Source organism: Mixophyes fleayi, chromosome 6, assembly GCF_038048845.1.
Source record: "Mixophyes fleayi isolate aMixFle1 chromosome 6, aMixFle1.hap1, whole genome shotgun sequence".
NCBI lineage: Eukaryota > Metazoa > Chordata > Amphibia > Anura > Limnodynastidae > Mixophyes > Mixophyes fleayi.
This window is the reverse complement of record NC_134407.1, coordinates 184,179,520-184,192,816: the sequence shown is the minus strand read 5'-3', so window position 1 is coordinate 184,192,816 and position 13,297 is coordinate 184,179,520. Positions and strand designations below refer to the sequence as shown.

The 13,297-nt window shown below is 38.9% G+C and overlaps 1 protein-coding gene across 4 annotated transcripts; it reads right to left on the bottom strand.

The window, feature by feature from the left end:
• Positions 1-1,092: 1,092 nt before the first annotated feature.
• Positions 1,093-12,870, bottom strand: PIGT (phosphatidylinositol glycan anchor biosynthesis class T). 4 transcript variants are annotated; one of them, XM_075177529.1, is made up of 12 exons: positions 12,601-12,870; positions 10,795-10,972; positions 9,724-9,851; positions 8,087-8,187; positions 7,927-8,013; positions 7,411-7,498; positions 6,439-6,536; positions 4,948-5,119; positions 4,176-4,376; positions 3,728-3,893; positions 2,518-2,601; positions 1,093-2,389 (listed from the first exon to the last, which is right to left on the bottom strand). In XM_075177529.1, the coding sequence occupies exons 1-12, from the start codon at positions 12,821-12,823 to the stop codon at positions 2,137-2,139; spliced, it is 1,779 nt and encodes a 592-aa protein (XP_075033630.1). In that variant the 5' UTR covers positions 12,824-12,870; the 3' UTR covers positions 1,093-2,136. The 4 variants fall into 4 exon arrangements, with proteins under 4 accessions (XP_075033630.1, XP_075033631.1, XP_075033632.1 ...); XM_075177530.1 differs by having other exon boundaries at positions 4,948-5,116; XM_075177531.1 differs by having other exon boundaries at positions 12,637-12,870.
• Positions 12,871-13,297: the final 427 nt, after the last annotated feature.

Genomic DNA, 13,297 nt, shown 5'->3' with positions numbered 1-13,297 from the left:
ATTACTGTGGTTGGTATCCAGTTGAAAAGCAAGAGGAACCAATATGTAGTGGTCCAAATCCCCATTTTATAAGTTTACTTTAAACGTATACAACATTTTTACAATAGAAATTTAAAACTTACAGCGTTCATGGGCAGGTATTATCCAGATGCCAGTACATTTTTCACCATTGGTGTTAAAAACGTATATTTATCTTAGTATGTTCTAAATGGTCTAACTTTAAAACCACTATTTTTGCTGTTAAAATTTCTAAAGTTTACAGTTTGACTTATAACAACATTATGAACATGGCATTCTAAAGAATCCCCTACCCTGGGAGATTAGGCCATTCACTCACTTCCTAGTGAAGTGGGCAGAATTTGGAGCCTCCATGACAAGATTCTCTGGTAATTGCATCATTTTGGCCCAGCACCCACAGTAAATAACATCATTACATTGCAGGGCAAACACCCATCTCCCACCAGGATATCTCAAGCCAAATTCCAATGCTCTTTACCCCACACCTGTTGGAAGCTGGATGCACATCAAGTCGGAGAACCCCCAACACCCCCAAGTAAAATGTCTGTTTAAGAGGTCTTCTAAAGTAGACTGGCCCACCTTGAATTAAATTACAATTTCTAAGTTACTACCAATTGCCAGAACACTAGTTTAAAAAGGTCTCCAACATTTTGAAAGTGTTGCAAAACATAAAATGATAAAAGTTCCTTTAAACACATAATACTTACTATTAAGGAGGTGCAAAACTATTTTTAGTAAAGACCCTGCTTAATCTTAGTGTAGTTGAACAGTTTTTCACGACATGACATAAGGAAAGTCTACCTCTTCCTAGTAAGAGAGCCAGATTGTTAAAATAAAATCTATTTAATTGTGTCTTATAGCAGAAAAGGCAAAATCAGGGAGAAAGCCAGTTCGTCTAATTACTGCTACCCCAAATATTTACCTCTTTATATAATCCCCCACATGAGCTGTTCATGCAAAAGTCACACACACAATGGCTGCTATGGGTCCATTAGACGCTAGGGAGCTATGGGACAGTTTTTCTGTCAGTTATTCTAAACATTTGATTGGTAAAGCAAGTAACACACTTCAAAGTAAATTTTCTTAAAACCTTTTATTTACAATACCATAAGTTATCCCAACCCAAGAACTGATGAAGCGTGCATCTTATTTATGAGAAAACAAAAATTGTATCCTGGGAAAAGAGATCCATGTTGTAACCTTGATTTTGCAGAAATCCATCTAATAACCACATTGTGTTTGCAGCCTGTTACTGGGCTGTCATATTTAGAACTGAACTGGATGTTAAACTGACCATGCAGCTGTTGTCTACACACAGGCTGCCAAAAAGGAGCATTGAGCCTTATTTTCCCCACACCATTCACCTTTAACAGTGGAACTCTGCAATAGGATTTGATCTTACTATAGTTAGTAACATGCAATCAGGCACATCCTCAGGAGGGTGGGGGGCACTTTTGCATCACACACCTTCCCATTTCTCCTTGAACTAGCGACATCACTGAAATCAAGAGAATGCAGACTAATCATTCACTGGGAATTAGTAGCAACTACCTCACTGTTTTCTAGTGAAAGCAAAGGCTGCAGTCTCATGAATAGAGAACTATTTCCACGGTATGCATGTGACAAGTGTTCTTCATCTAAAACATCGGTATGTCCTGTTGGACTTTAAAGTGTAAGTGAAAAATTATGTCAACTGTGTTAACTTAGAAATGTGAGTCCCAAAATGTACAGTATGCACTTTCCTACAGCTCTGCCCCATACACATCTATTTTTACTCTGTCTCGGGCAGTATGTTGGAGACGTACAGTGTGGTAGATACCACAAAGTTTGAGTTTGTAAAAAACTCAACATTCCCGATTACACTGAAACTTCACAGATCATGTAACAAATGAGGAATAAGACATAATGTTTACGCAAATTAAGGACCAGAAAACCCCCCCCAAAAAAACAACCTTAGACCACGTCTGTCGCAGTTAATCAGTGCAGAACTGGTGCACGGTATATAGCTGATGGTAGTCTGAACAACAAGGGAAACAAGGCTCTCTGTTTCTCAGCAATTACATCTTCATTCAATGAACTAAAATCAAGTACCCAGGATGATAAAACCCTGACTTAATATCACAGAGAGGGAACGCCGCGTAATCTGCGTATTATATTGGCTAGCTTCTTAACCAGTCCACCTTGCTGGTTGTCTTCCACTTGAAAGGTCCTTGTGAGAAGGTTGTAGAAAGAGCCATAGCCTACAGCCACCACTGTACAAGTCAGACAGATGACATTATAGGGCATACTGAAGTCAGGTGTTGGTAGATTTACCAATAAGGGCTCAGTGTATAGCCGGATGAAGTAACTGGAGCCGTCCGAGGATGGGAACCTGGCAGGCAGAAAACGGAACAGGTTTGTTATAAATGTTGACATTGGTAAATTCGGTAAATCTTCTTTAACAGTTCAACCTGATATTACTGCTAGCTGTAATGAACGTTTCTAAACAGACAAACTTACAATGTGGAAAATAGTGGGCTTTTCTCCATCTCATCCGTCCTCGTGTTAAGAAAACTAGGGATCAGGACACTCAGCACAGACGGACTACAAAGAGAAGAAAATGCGTTAGAATAAGGATTCTGTCTGATTATCCTGCAGGTGCAGCCAATTCAAATCCTGTGTTTATTGCAAGTATGCCTGTTTGCAGCCATTTCTTTTACACCAGCTACAGGGCAGGTGTAAATGACGGCCGATAACGAGAGCCGATCCGGCATAGTCCTAATTAAAAATTACACATTTATCTCAGTAGCTCCAAGATATGTATGCATTTAATATTTACTATAAAAAAAAAAAAACATTGTATGCACTGTATTCATTGAAGGGATCTTTAGTGAATATAAAATAATTTATGAAAATATAAAAATATGGCTCATTTGATTTTTTTATATTACGTTATTTTAATTTATCAAAAAATAATAATTTTGTGCATTTTGATGTGAGGTCATTGTATATACGCTCAAGTGTATATTTCAGTGTGTTATGTGCAGCTATGTACAGCAAGTACTGTTTTACAGAACAGATTTGCACCCATATTTAAATCGTAACATATCTTAAGATACGATTTGAATACGTGCGGAACCTTGCATGCTCTGTTTAAACACAGAAATTATGTCCAAGTGGCGTTCTGACTTAAATCAGGCCATTAGTGGTTGATGATCTAATCCATTTCAGACTTACCAGGCCAATGTCAAGTAACTCATTGTTAGACTAAAAGCCAATACAAAGATTTTATTTAAATAAACTAAAAAAAAACCACAAAAACAAAATCAAAACAAAGACCTTAAGGAAATTATTGCTCCATTTACTTTGCAAAACATTCAAAAGGACATGCTGCCATACGTCTCAAAAACTATCCCACATCACAACTCCCTGATCAACAAATAAAAGACTTTGCTTTATAGGTACATATTCTACAGCAGATTGTTTTAACCCCTTTACACAGAACAACACTCTTTCCTCTGCATTTGTCTTGTGCCTTTATCACTTGCTATCTGTAAAGGTTTCTGTATTTCATCCAAACAAAAGTAGGGAATTTGGCCAACGCTCAATATGAAGAGGGGAGAATGGGGGTTTGAATCAGTAGTTTGCAGAGCACAAGATCTAGGGATATCCAACTCATTTTATTCCTCCTTAGAAGCTGAACAATAGGGGGAGCAGCAGGGTACCTCACCTGATGTAGAAGCCGTGGTTGGGATCAGGTGGGTACTCCGTCCATTTTAGCAGTGCCCTCTCAAATTCTATGCTAATCTTGGTGATGGAGTTAGGAGGCAGCTGAATTAACATCTCTAACAAATGTGGGCGCTGGCGATCTTTTGCTGGCTCATAGTGGATGTAGCCTAGTGGTAGAGAGGGAAAGCACAATGAAAGAGTAGGGTGAAAACAAAATATTACAGTAGTGTCACATAAGGAGGGATACATTCAGGTTATATGGGCAGATTAGCCATGTACTGCTTTCTAACTGCAGTTTTCTAGATTATTTGAATTCATATAAGAATCTAAACCTCCAAAAACTTCACCTGTCGATCACAACTGACCAGTCTACTCTATTGGGTTTGCCAACACAAAAGGGTTTGTCACATCAAGCTGTAACAGCTGCTATTGTAGCCCCATGTACTCACTGGGTTTGTTTTCTTTGCCCTTGGTGATGATTTTCAGTGTGTGAACATACAGGCGGAGGTACCATGGAACAGTCTCCAGCAGCATGACAGGGAAGGCTCTGTATGGGTGGTTGTTATAAATCATGGTGTTAATCACTCCAGTCTGAAGACCATAGCCGCTAACATAACGTTCAGCATGGAAGACAGGGGACCGTGGCTGACCTAGCAGAGGCAAACAGAGTGGGAAATAGAACAAGTGCTCAAGTTAAAAGTAATAAATAAAATAACACACTTTAACCTACATTATTTACTTCAACAGAGTTTTGTACAATTCAGTAGTATGTAAATACCCAGTTACTTCTAAAAAACTAGCATATTGTTACGAGGCTTTCTAGGTCCACACTATGATATCCAATAGTCTCAATGCACCAGTGGCCATCAATCTGTTTCTTCTACATTTTAGCACAATTACCTACTAAGATCCATCTGCAATAAACGGTGGGTAAAGTGAGCAGGGTTTTAAAAAGAATTGAAAGCTCTTCTCTACATGAAATAGCAACCAGTGCTTCATTGGCTATACACTATGAATACTGGAACATTTCCTCATAACTTTATTGGAGAATATTGCCTTTTAGAGAATTTGAGTCAGTCCCTCTACCCACTAGTTATTTAATAAACAACCTGTAACTTCTCTATAGATGGACCATAGTAGTGCTTAGGAAGTGGACAGACTTAGCTATTAGTTATTCCATAAAACTACAGGTGCCTTTATGCGTTTTGCATGTTTGCTCACCTGAATCCGATGTGCCACCCTTCCACTTCAGTGCCACATTTAGGTTTCTAGATGTATTGAAGAGTTCTGGTTCTAGAAGGTCATACAGTGTATACACTCTCTGATCCCCATGGACAGGGACCTCAACATCCAAAGCCGAGGGAGGAGTCACCTCAAACAGGTCGACCTCCTGCTGTGTGGAAAGGGAAAGTCATGTAGTCTGCACCACCATACCAATAGCTACCTATAGTCCATATGGAAAAGAACAGTACAATTCTGTAATACAGCCTTGTAGGGATACCGCGTAGATAGTGTATGCAGCGCACAGTTTCTTGCTTTCTTCCTGGGCAGCATAACTATTCTACAGTAAAGAGTTCTCCTCACAACATTAGAAGTGCATTATAGCAGCCAACCAAAAGTGTCCAATATTTAAATTATATAGAACCCTCTTAATCATTTAGAAACAATGTTCATTTTTTGCTTTTTTAAAGGACACCCCCTTTTAATTGCTGGCCAGTGAAAATTGCCGACCACCAACAGTGTTAACATGTCCCGCCAGGCAATGTTTTGCTGACTGCAGTAGTGGCTGTGCAGTGTGTAGCACACTGCTGCTGGAACCAGGCTAAAAATGGACAGTCTCTGGTTCATGTGGTTCCCAGGCAACAGATTACCTGACCTTTTACTTTAACTATACATACTGTTCACCTCTTTATATGTTGGCCAGCTAGTCTGACATCGATTGCCCCAATAACACCAACCAACCCTTCTATTAAATTCAAATTCCACCCACTTCCCTTTTGGCCAATACTTCCTACATTCAAGCCACACTTGCGGTGGGAGTGATACTCCCTCCCTCTCAAATCATTTTTTCCACCTCATATGCGCTGTGTCACCATATGGTAAGTTTATAAGCTTCACTACTAAAATAAAAATCTGTAAAATAAAACAAAAAAGTTTCAGGGGTTGCCCTAACTACATTACAATAAGTAGGCGAACAATCATGGATAACTTATGTCCCTATTTTTCCTGCTCTCCTAAAGGTAATGCTTATAAATAATAATTGTACTAATAATATGCTACCAAATGAAAGCCCAACCTCCAAAAACAATGTAAAAAAAACACGAAGAAAAACCAAATATACAAACTTGGGTAAACCATAAGACAAGTTTAGTCCCATTTAAGCCGATGCACCCAAAACATGATGAAATTTGGCCCAGGCATGAAAGGGTGAAAATAGTCTGGTTAACAAGTGAATAATGGGGTTATTCATCTGCATTCTTGTGTTTAATACAAGTGACCATTTCCATTTGGCTTCTTTAAAATAGTGCATTGGTGGACTGCATTAGAACAGTGCCTCCACTGGCCAGAATAGGTTGCAGAATGCCTTGGGTAAACTTTATTAAAATCCTGCATGAATATCTACAAAATATCCCTTAAAGATAGGTATTTTTATTCACAAGGTCCCTTTAAGTACTCTGCTACAACATTACATGCTCAGTGGGTTTAGTCTACCTTGTCATATCCAGAAGAGTCCACATAGATTCTACTTTGTGTTGCAAGTGGACAAGGCTCGGTTACTGTTCTAGTGAACATCTTAAAAAGCGACCAATCTGAAAGACAAACAAGTATGCCACCAATTGATATAGGAATTAAAACCTTTATTATATATAAAAGACCAAGCTCTATAAGCCATCTAATAACCAAGTTCAATTAAGTACCTGAAGTAACATGAGTGTCTACTATGCCGTTTCAAACTGATATGTTAAGTACCATGCAAGGAGTTTGCCTTACATTACTCTGGAATGGGAAAGGACACAAGGCCATGCACATATAGACACACATACTGTTTCCTTGTGCTGTTCCATGTGTAGATACTGGTGATCACCTGGTGCGTGAATACAACAGAATTTAGAAAGCATTCTGTGCGTGATTACCCGTAAACTAAGTGTGTGTTTTTTTTTAGGCATGCCCGTAAATATTGAATGCAAGCTATGGGATGTGCCTGCCATATTAGATAGAAAATAGAAAAAAATATGTTTTAGGTAGAGCTGTTTAAAGTCCTGGGAGCTTTGAACATTGCATTGTCTAAGTACTCCTTCCCATATACGGCTTTACTCCACCAGACTCCCACTGTCAGCATTGGCAGACTCAATGTCCAAGCAGATAAAGCAGCTAGAATGCAGGTGTGCTGTACACAAGCTCCCGGTTTGAATGGGCTGCCTCTTCTGTTCGATCTGGAGTTGAATTTACTATATACATAGTTTTCATTGCTACCGGTCTCCTTTCCTTCCTGACAGCACAAGAGGAATGGGGTGGGGTAGGGGGGGGGGGGGGGGGGGTTCATTTCTTTTGTCTGCCAATCATGGGGACCCAGGATGACGGTTGTCATCTTAAAGCATATTGTCCCTTAACCGCCAAGTTACACATCTATAAAATACATTGATTGGCTTTGCCTTTTAATCTCAAATACTGTATTACATATACCTTTCTTCCCCATTCCATTGGTATACATATCGAACACCACAGTTAAGGTTTGCCTCAACTCCCAGGAAACGCTTGAGCAATCCACATCCTGAAAAAAGCATGATATAATGGCATTTAGATCAGGTTTACAAAACAATGAGCCAATTAGTGGGCCTACAGTAGAGTGTGTGGTTTTGCCAGTCCTAAATAGTATTTCATTTAAACGTAATCTTTTATATAGATCACATGGACACTGTTTGTATTGTGCAAACAGCATGAATTCTATATTTTGGACAGACCTTCCATCTACTTTCTGTTGGCCAATAATTGTAACTTTCTAGAGTGAATAAATTATATATAAAAAAAAGACTACAGAAAATGTAATATTACACTTTTCGCTCCGAACATTAGTTACACACAAACTACACAGATTAATGTCCCCTATTCGTACCAAATTTAAAAAAAACAAAACCAAACAAACAAACAAAAAAACAAAACAAACAAAACACATGCATGTAAACCATATATAGCCCTTACCCTACAAACTGGCCTGATATGCACAGACTGGGAGTGATAACTGCTGTAATACAGACGTTCTGCCTCGAGTAGGGAAGCCAGGCCCACCTGTGGAGGGAGGGATGGAGAGATATTAAACAGAGCTTTTGGAACAAGGAGGAAGAAAAATGTGAGAGGTTACCTTGGAACCACAGGGCAGCAGCTTCTTCCACGGAGTGAGATTTTCTGTGCATACAATCTCTCTAGGCAGAGTAGCATATCTTAAGAAACGGTGATCTGTAACTGCAATGTGGGGGAAAAAAAAAAAAGCAATGACCACATTGAGCTAGTGGTGGAGCGCCCATTACCAACTGGGGCATTAGCCGATTTTATCTGTCAATGGCAAAAAAAAGTAAAGATTCTATCTCATATTCTCTTAAGTAGGACTCTTTACAACAACATCTGCAACTGCCCTGTTTACCATGGAACTGTCCTGATAAGTACCCTGGCTTTTGCACAGAAGTTGACTTATGGTCTATCTACAGTTCTCAATAAAGGCAGGAAAACAATCCTTACATTAATGTGTACTCTTTCTGTAAAACAAACAAAAAAAAAAACAAACAAAAAACAAAGGGCCAGATGTAAACAATCACAATAAACAGTATTGGACAAATAATATAGTGGGTTCTTCAAATAGAACTGGTAGGGGATGTGAGAAAATAGAGGGGAGTGGGAGAAGGAAAGGAATAGGTACATGACAGGAAGGCAATAAACGAACGATATACAAAAAAATAACAATGCAGGTATAAAGATGAATATTAAGGTCTACTATTAAATGTGAATATATTTTATTAGTACTACTACTACTACCTTTTGCTATTTTGATTATTGCTTAAGTTTGACCACACTTCTGACAGGCTTTGACACTTTATAAATAACTATATATTGCTGACTGCCACCAACAACTTACAGGTTAGAGGATTTAAGGAAAGGTTATACAGGGGTTTAAACAGAGACTTTGTGTTAGTATATTCAATAATACATTTAGGCCCCATTTAAAAAAAAAAAAAAAAAAAAATGGAGCTCACAAATTACATTTCAGCTAGCATCGCAAGAAAAACTCAAGCTTTGAGCACTAGGGAGTATTTGGAGCCAAACATATCTAAAAGCTTGTATGGGAAAAACTGGTAATGTGCGCAGATCCCAGAGTTCCACTCTAGGAACTGCGGATCAGGTCAGTGAAAACTTTACGAATACATGGGATTGATGCTCTAATATTACATGTGATTTGCATAATTTATCAATTGAAACTGTACTTTAATTCTAAATGCCATCTTTTACAACTGTGTTATTTGTAAGGAGACAGAAGTATTGCAAAACTTGTCTCTGAACTGACTGCTGTCCAATGAGTAACAAATCTTGTTCTAATATTTTCCCTCCTTATTAAAAAGGAGCTGACCACCCCATCTTAATATAACCAGCTCCATATGTAGCTAGTATGGGCATGTTCTCCTGTAAGCCAGGATCACACTGCATTCAGCTAACTTACACTGCAGCATGTAGAAGTCAGGATGAGTCTTCTACAACACAGCTTTAGTGAAAAGACTGGACAGATTGAGATGCCCAGCACTGTAAATTCATGATGCAAGCAGGCTCACAGTTTTGGGTAGGGGGAACAGGGTACAGTTTTTATATGAATTATATTAAGAGGCTTAGCCAAAAGCACAAGCTTTTAAATACAGTAACTTAATAAATACAAAACACACTGTTTGTAGAAGAGGTCTATAATGGAGGGAGAGATAGGAATGCAAACTAATAGATTGGTAATACTATGCTCACCATTGGCTAATCCCAAAGGCTTGAAGGATGCAGTTGGAGTCACGGTGTTAGTTGAGTCAATGAAGTTTAACGAGGCACAGAAGATTCCTGACAAGATGTTTGTTAGTTCCTTCCAATTTTTGTCGACACTGGAAAAAAACAAACAAAAAGAAAAAAAGGTTAAATTATGATAACTCCAGAAAGCATACTAAAATGACAATCAAAATACAAAGATTTTGACTTCTAACTTCAGCCCTCAGTAGAAACTATCTATTAATAATTATTTCCCATGCAACAGCCCAAATAAAATGGTTTATAGTAAGTTCAAGAGCCTTCCTGTGGCTTCCAGCTCATTGACTAATTTAACACATTCCTAAAACACATACACCGTGCAGGAAGCCATTTTGCTGGATGAAAATAATTTAAGGCTTGATTCATTAAGGATCTTAACTTGAGAAACTTCTCATTTCAGCCTCCTGGACAAAACCATGTTAAAATGCAAGGGGTGCAAATTAGTATTCTGTTTTGCACATAAGTTAAATACGGACTGTTTTTTCATGTAGCACACAAATATCAACTTTAAATTTCAGTGTACAAATAAGCTATCAAGTATGTGTGCTACGTGAAAAAAGTCAGTATTTAACTTATGTGCAAAACAGAATACTAATTTGAACCCTTTGCATTGTAACATGGTTTTGTCCAGGAGACTGAAATAAGAAGTTTCTCAAGTTAAGATCCTTAATGAATCAGGCCCCAAGAGTGGAAATGATTAGTTCACCAAATACTGGTGAAAATACTGAAGGGATACACCAATTTTTTACTAGTATTATTAGAATGGAAACAAGACCGATGTTACATTTTTCTCCATTAAGTGAAAGTTAATAGGGGGTCTTATAAGATTCAGGTGCCCTCTCTTCTGCAGGTGGGGAATGGGGTATTCAGACCTGCATATATAACTATAAGCATGAAGTCTGGAACTATTAAAGATTTCTGGCTGTGTCTCTGGCGTTCTTTGCAAGCCACTGTAAACAAAGGCCAGTACCACGTGCAGTAAAATGTAGCTATAAAGTTCACACAGACATTAACACTTACTCTGTGACAGAATCCTGAAACCAGACCCAGAGTTCAGCTCCAGCAGGTGCTTGCAGGAGAGGTGGACCCCATGATCTTGTGTGCCAGAATCCCCGAGTGAAGGAAAGATGCAGCTCCTGAATGGAGTATTTTGAGATCACCTGGCCCAGAACCTTGGGAAATAACCTGTAGTGAGAAACTGAAAGAAAAAGAAGGTGATTAAAACAGACAAACAAATAAATCATTGAGAAACCATAAAAGAGCACAAATGCTCTTTTGCATACCTGCATTTTATGGGGAAGCGTATGAGTTTTCAGATAGTGATGGCTGCATCTGCAGGGTGCAAAAGTGTGCACCGGCTGATAGAAGATGGATTTTGAACAATTATTACCCCTGCACATTTAATGGATCATTCAGCAACACGCAAAGCTAGGGACACAGTGGTTTTATGGGGGCCTTTCACTGACACCCATTTAGTAACAAGTAGAAGCACTTGGACACAAACATTCATAATAGGTTCGCAGTTTTTGTGGTTCATAATTAACCTAATTGTAAAGTGCTATGGAATCTGCTGGCACTATATAAATAAAAGTTGATGATGATGAACCCTTACTAGTAACATTTGTTTAGAACATACAATATAGCCTACTTTAAAGGCAAGTTTCTATTCGCAATAAAATATAACTTACATGTTTGGCTACCGGCATACTGCTTTGTAAGGTCATAAGAATATGCAAGATACCCAAGCACAGAGTCAATAAATGAGAGGCAACAGAGAGATAGACAGAATGTAAGAGAAACCCTTATTTTAGTAGTGCATGTCTATTTCCAGAAAGGTCAGAAACTGACTAATAAAAGGTATCTGGTGTCAACATTAGTTGGGGGTCTTTCAGAAATTGACAATTAATATTTTAAGGGTATTGTATTCTGCAGCAAGAAGTTATGGTGTGGCCAAGGTAGGCCTGCCTGCAATGTTCACAGAAGTGTTCTGGTGCGGACCCTGTACCCATTGCATGCCAAATATCTCCCATATACACTGTTGGTAGAAGAAAGGATAGAGGTAACTGTTCTCTTCATGCCACTGGGATGGTACAGTATACTTTATGTAGCCCTGTTTTAGTGTAAACCTCAAGAAAATATGGACAATGACTGCGATCTGATAGTTTGTGCCATCACCAACCTACCAAACTAGTTATGCCTTATAGGATCATGCCATTCTGCAAGATCTATCAAATCTGTCAGCATATCCATTACACTTTTGTTGTCTTGTTTCAATACACACTCCATGGCTGTGAGCCATTTATGAAATGCAATGAGTTTCAAGATAGGGTTGGGGAATCAACATGAAAGGCATAGGAGGTGGTAGCATGAAAAGAAGCTGCATTAACTACTTTTTTTTAGTTATAACTATCAGAGGATAAATCATGACTGATTTGATAAAAGAATGAATGCTAAAGAAATATAATGCACTGTTTAGAGTTCACCAAAATATTTACAGCTGCCATATTACAATAGAAAAACAAGGACACTATGCTGAATCTATACAGACATAATTCTCAATTTAACCGCAATTACATTGTGCTTTAAACGTGCCCTATGATGACCAAGTTATATGCCATAAAAAAAAAAAGCTGATCCCTGTATGCAGTACACAGAACAGAATCTGTACAGTGCAAATGTTCTGTATTACAACTATGGTAATGCAGAACAAGGGACAGTAGTCAGATATGGATATGCCAATCAGTAGGAATGTGGGTGTGGGAGTCACTAATATACTATACAGTGCAATCTGTGCGATGAGCTCTCCCCCTGACCCAAGGGACGTGCTCTTACAGCCCATACTGGGCCTCCTCCTGCTGTCACCTTTCTCATGCCGCAAGTCGAAGTCCAGGCGCGTCCGGAACTGAAAAGTGGCGGCGATGTCTCCGGACCGCAGCGGTGTAAGGAGCAACTCCTCTCTGAACGAGTCCCCATAAGGTAAGTCTGCGGTACTCCCATCCCGCACTGCGAAGAACACAGAGATCAGAAGCAGCAGCCACACACCATCCATCTTTCACCTGCTCATTACTTCCGGTTTTCCCCTACCATCGCCTGAAACGGACCAATCAAGTTCAGCCTGCCTCACTACAGCTAATGAAATAAAACAAGGGCGTGGTTAACATACGTCATCCATCAACAGTTCATGTTGGAATTCAATTAAATGAATGACCGGAGCTTTTTGATCCGATCTCAGCGCGCCAGGTCCAATCAGAAAACAAGCTGGAGTTACTAGGCAAATTTGTTAGGAACATGCGCAAGAGGAGAGCGCTAATAGGACTGATGAATTTCACGCATGCGCAGTATAGCAATTTTTCCAAGGTCCCATTGGGAATATTTTTTACCTTACTGATTTACCAGCATTTCTGACCTAAAATGCAAATGACTTTGTATAAAGCAGTTTGCTTGTAACTGTGTTTACATTTTTAGTGGGATTTTTTTTCTGTTAGGACTCATACATATATTCTTCATCAATGTTTATTTGTAA

Coding starts and splice junctions, on each gene's coding strand:
- PIGT (XM_075177529.1), bottom strand. CDS start 12,823: ATGGATGGTGTGTGGCTGCTGCTTCTGATCTCTGTGTTCTTCGCAGTG. Junction 5,120..6,438: donor ACTCTTCTGGATATGACAAG/GTAGACTAAACC, acceptor CTTTCCACACAG/CAGGAGGTCGACCTGTTTGA. Junction 4,377..4,947: donor GGGTGGCACATCGGATTCAG/GTGAGCAAACAT, acceptor TGCCTCTGCTAG/GTCAGCCACGGTCCCCTGTC.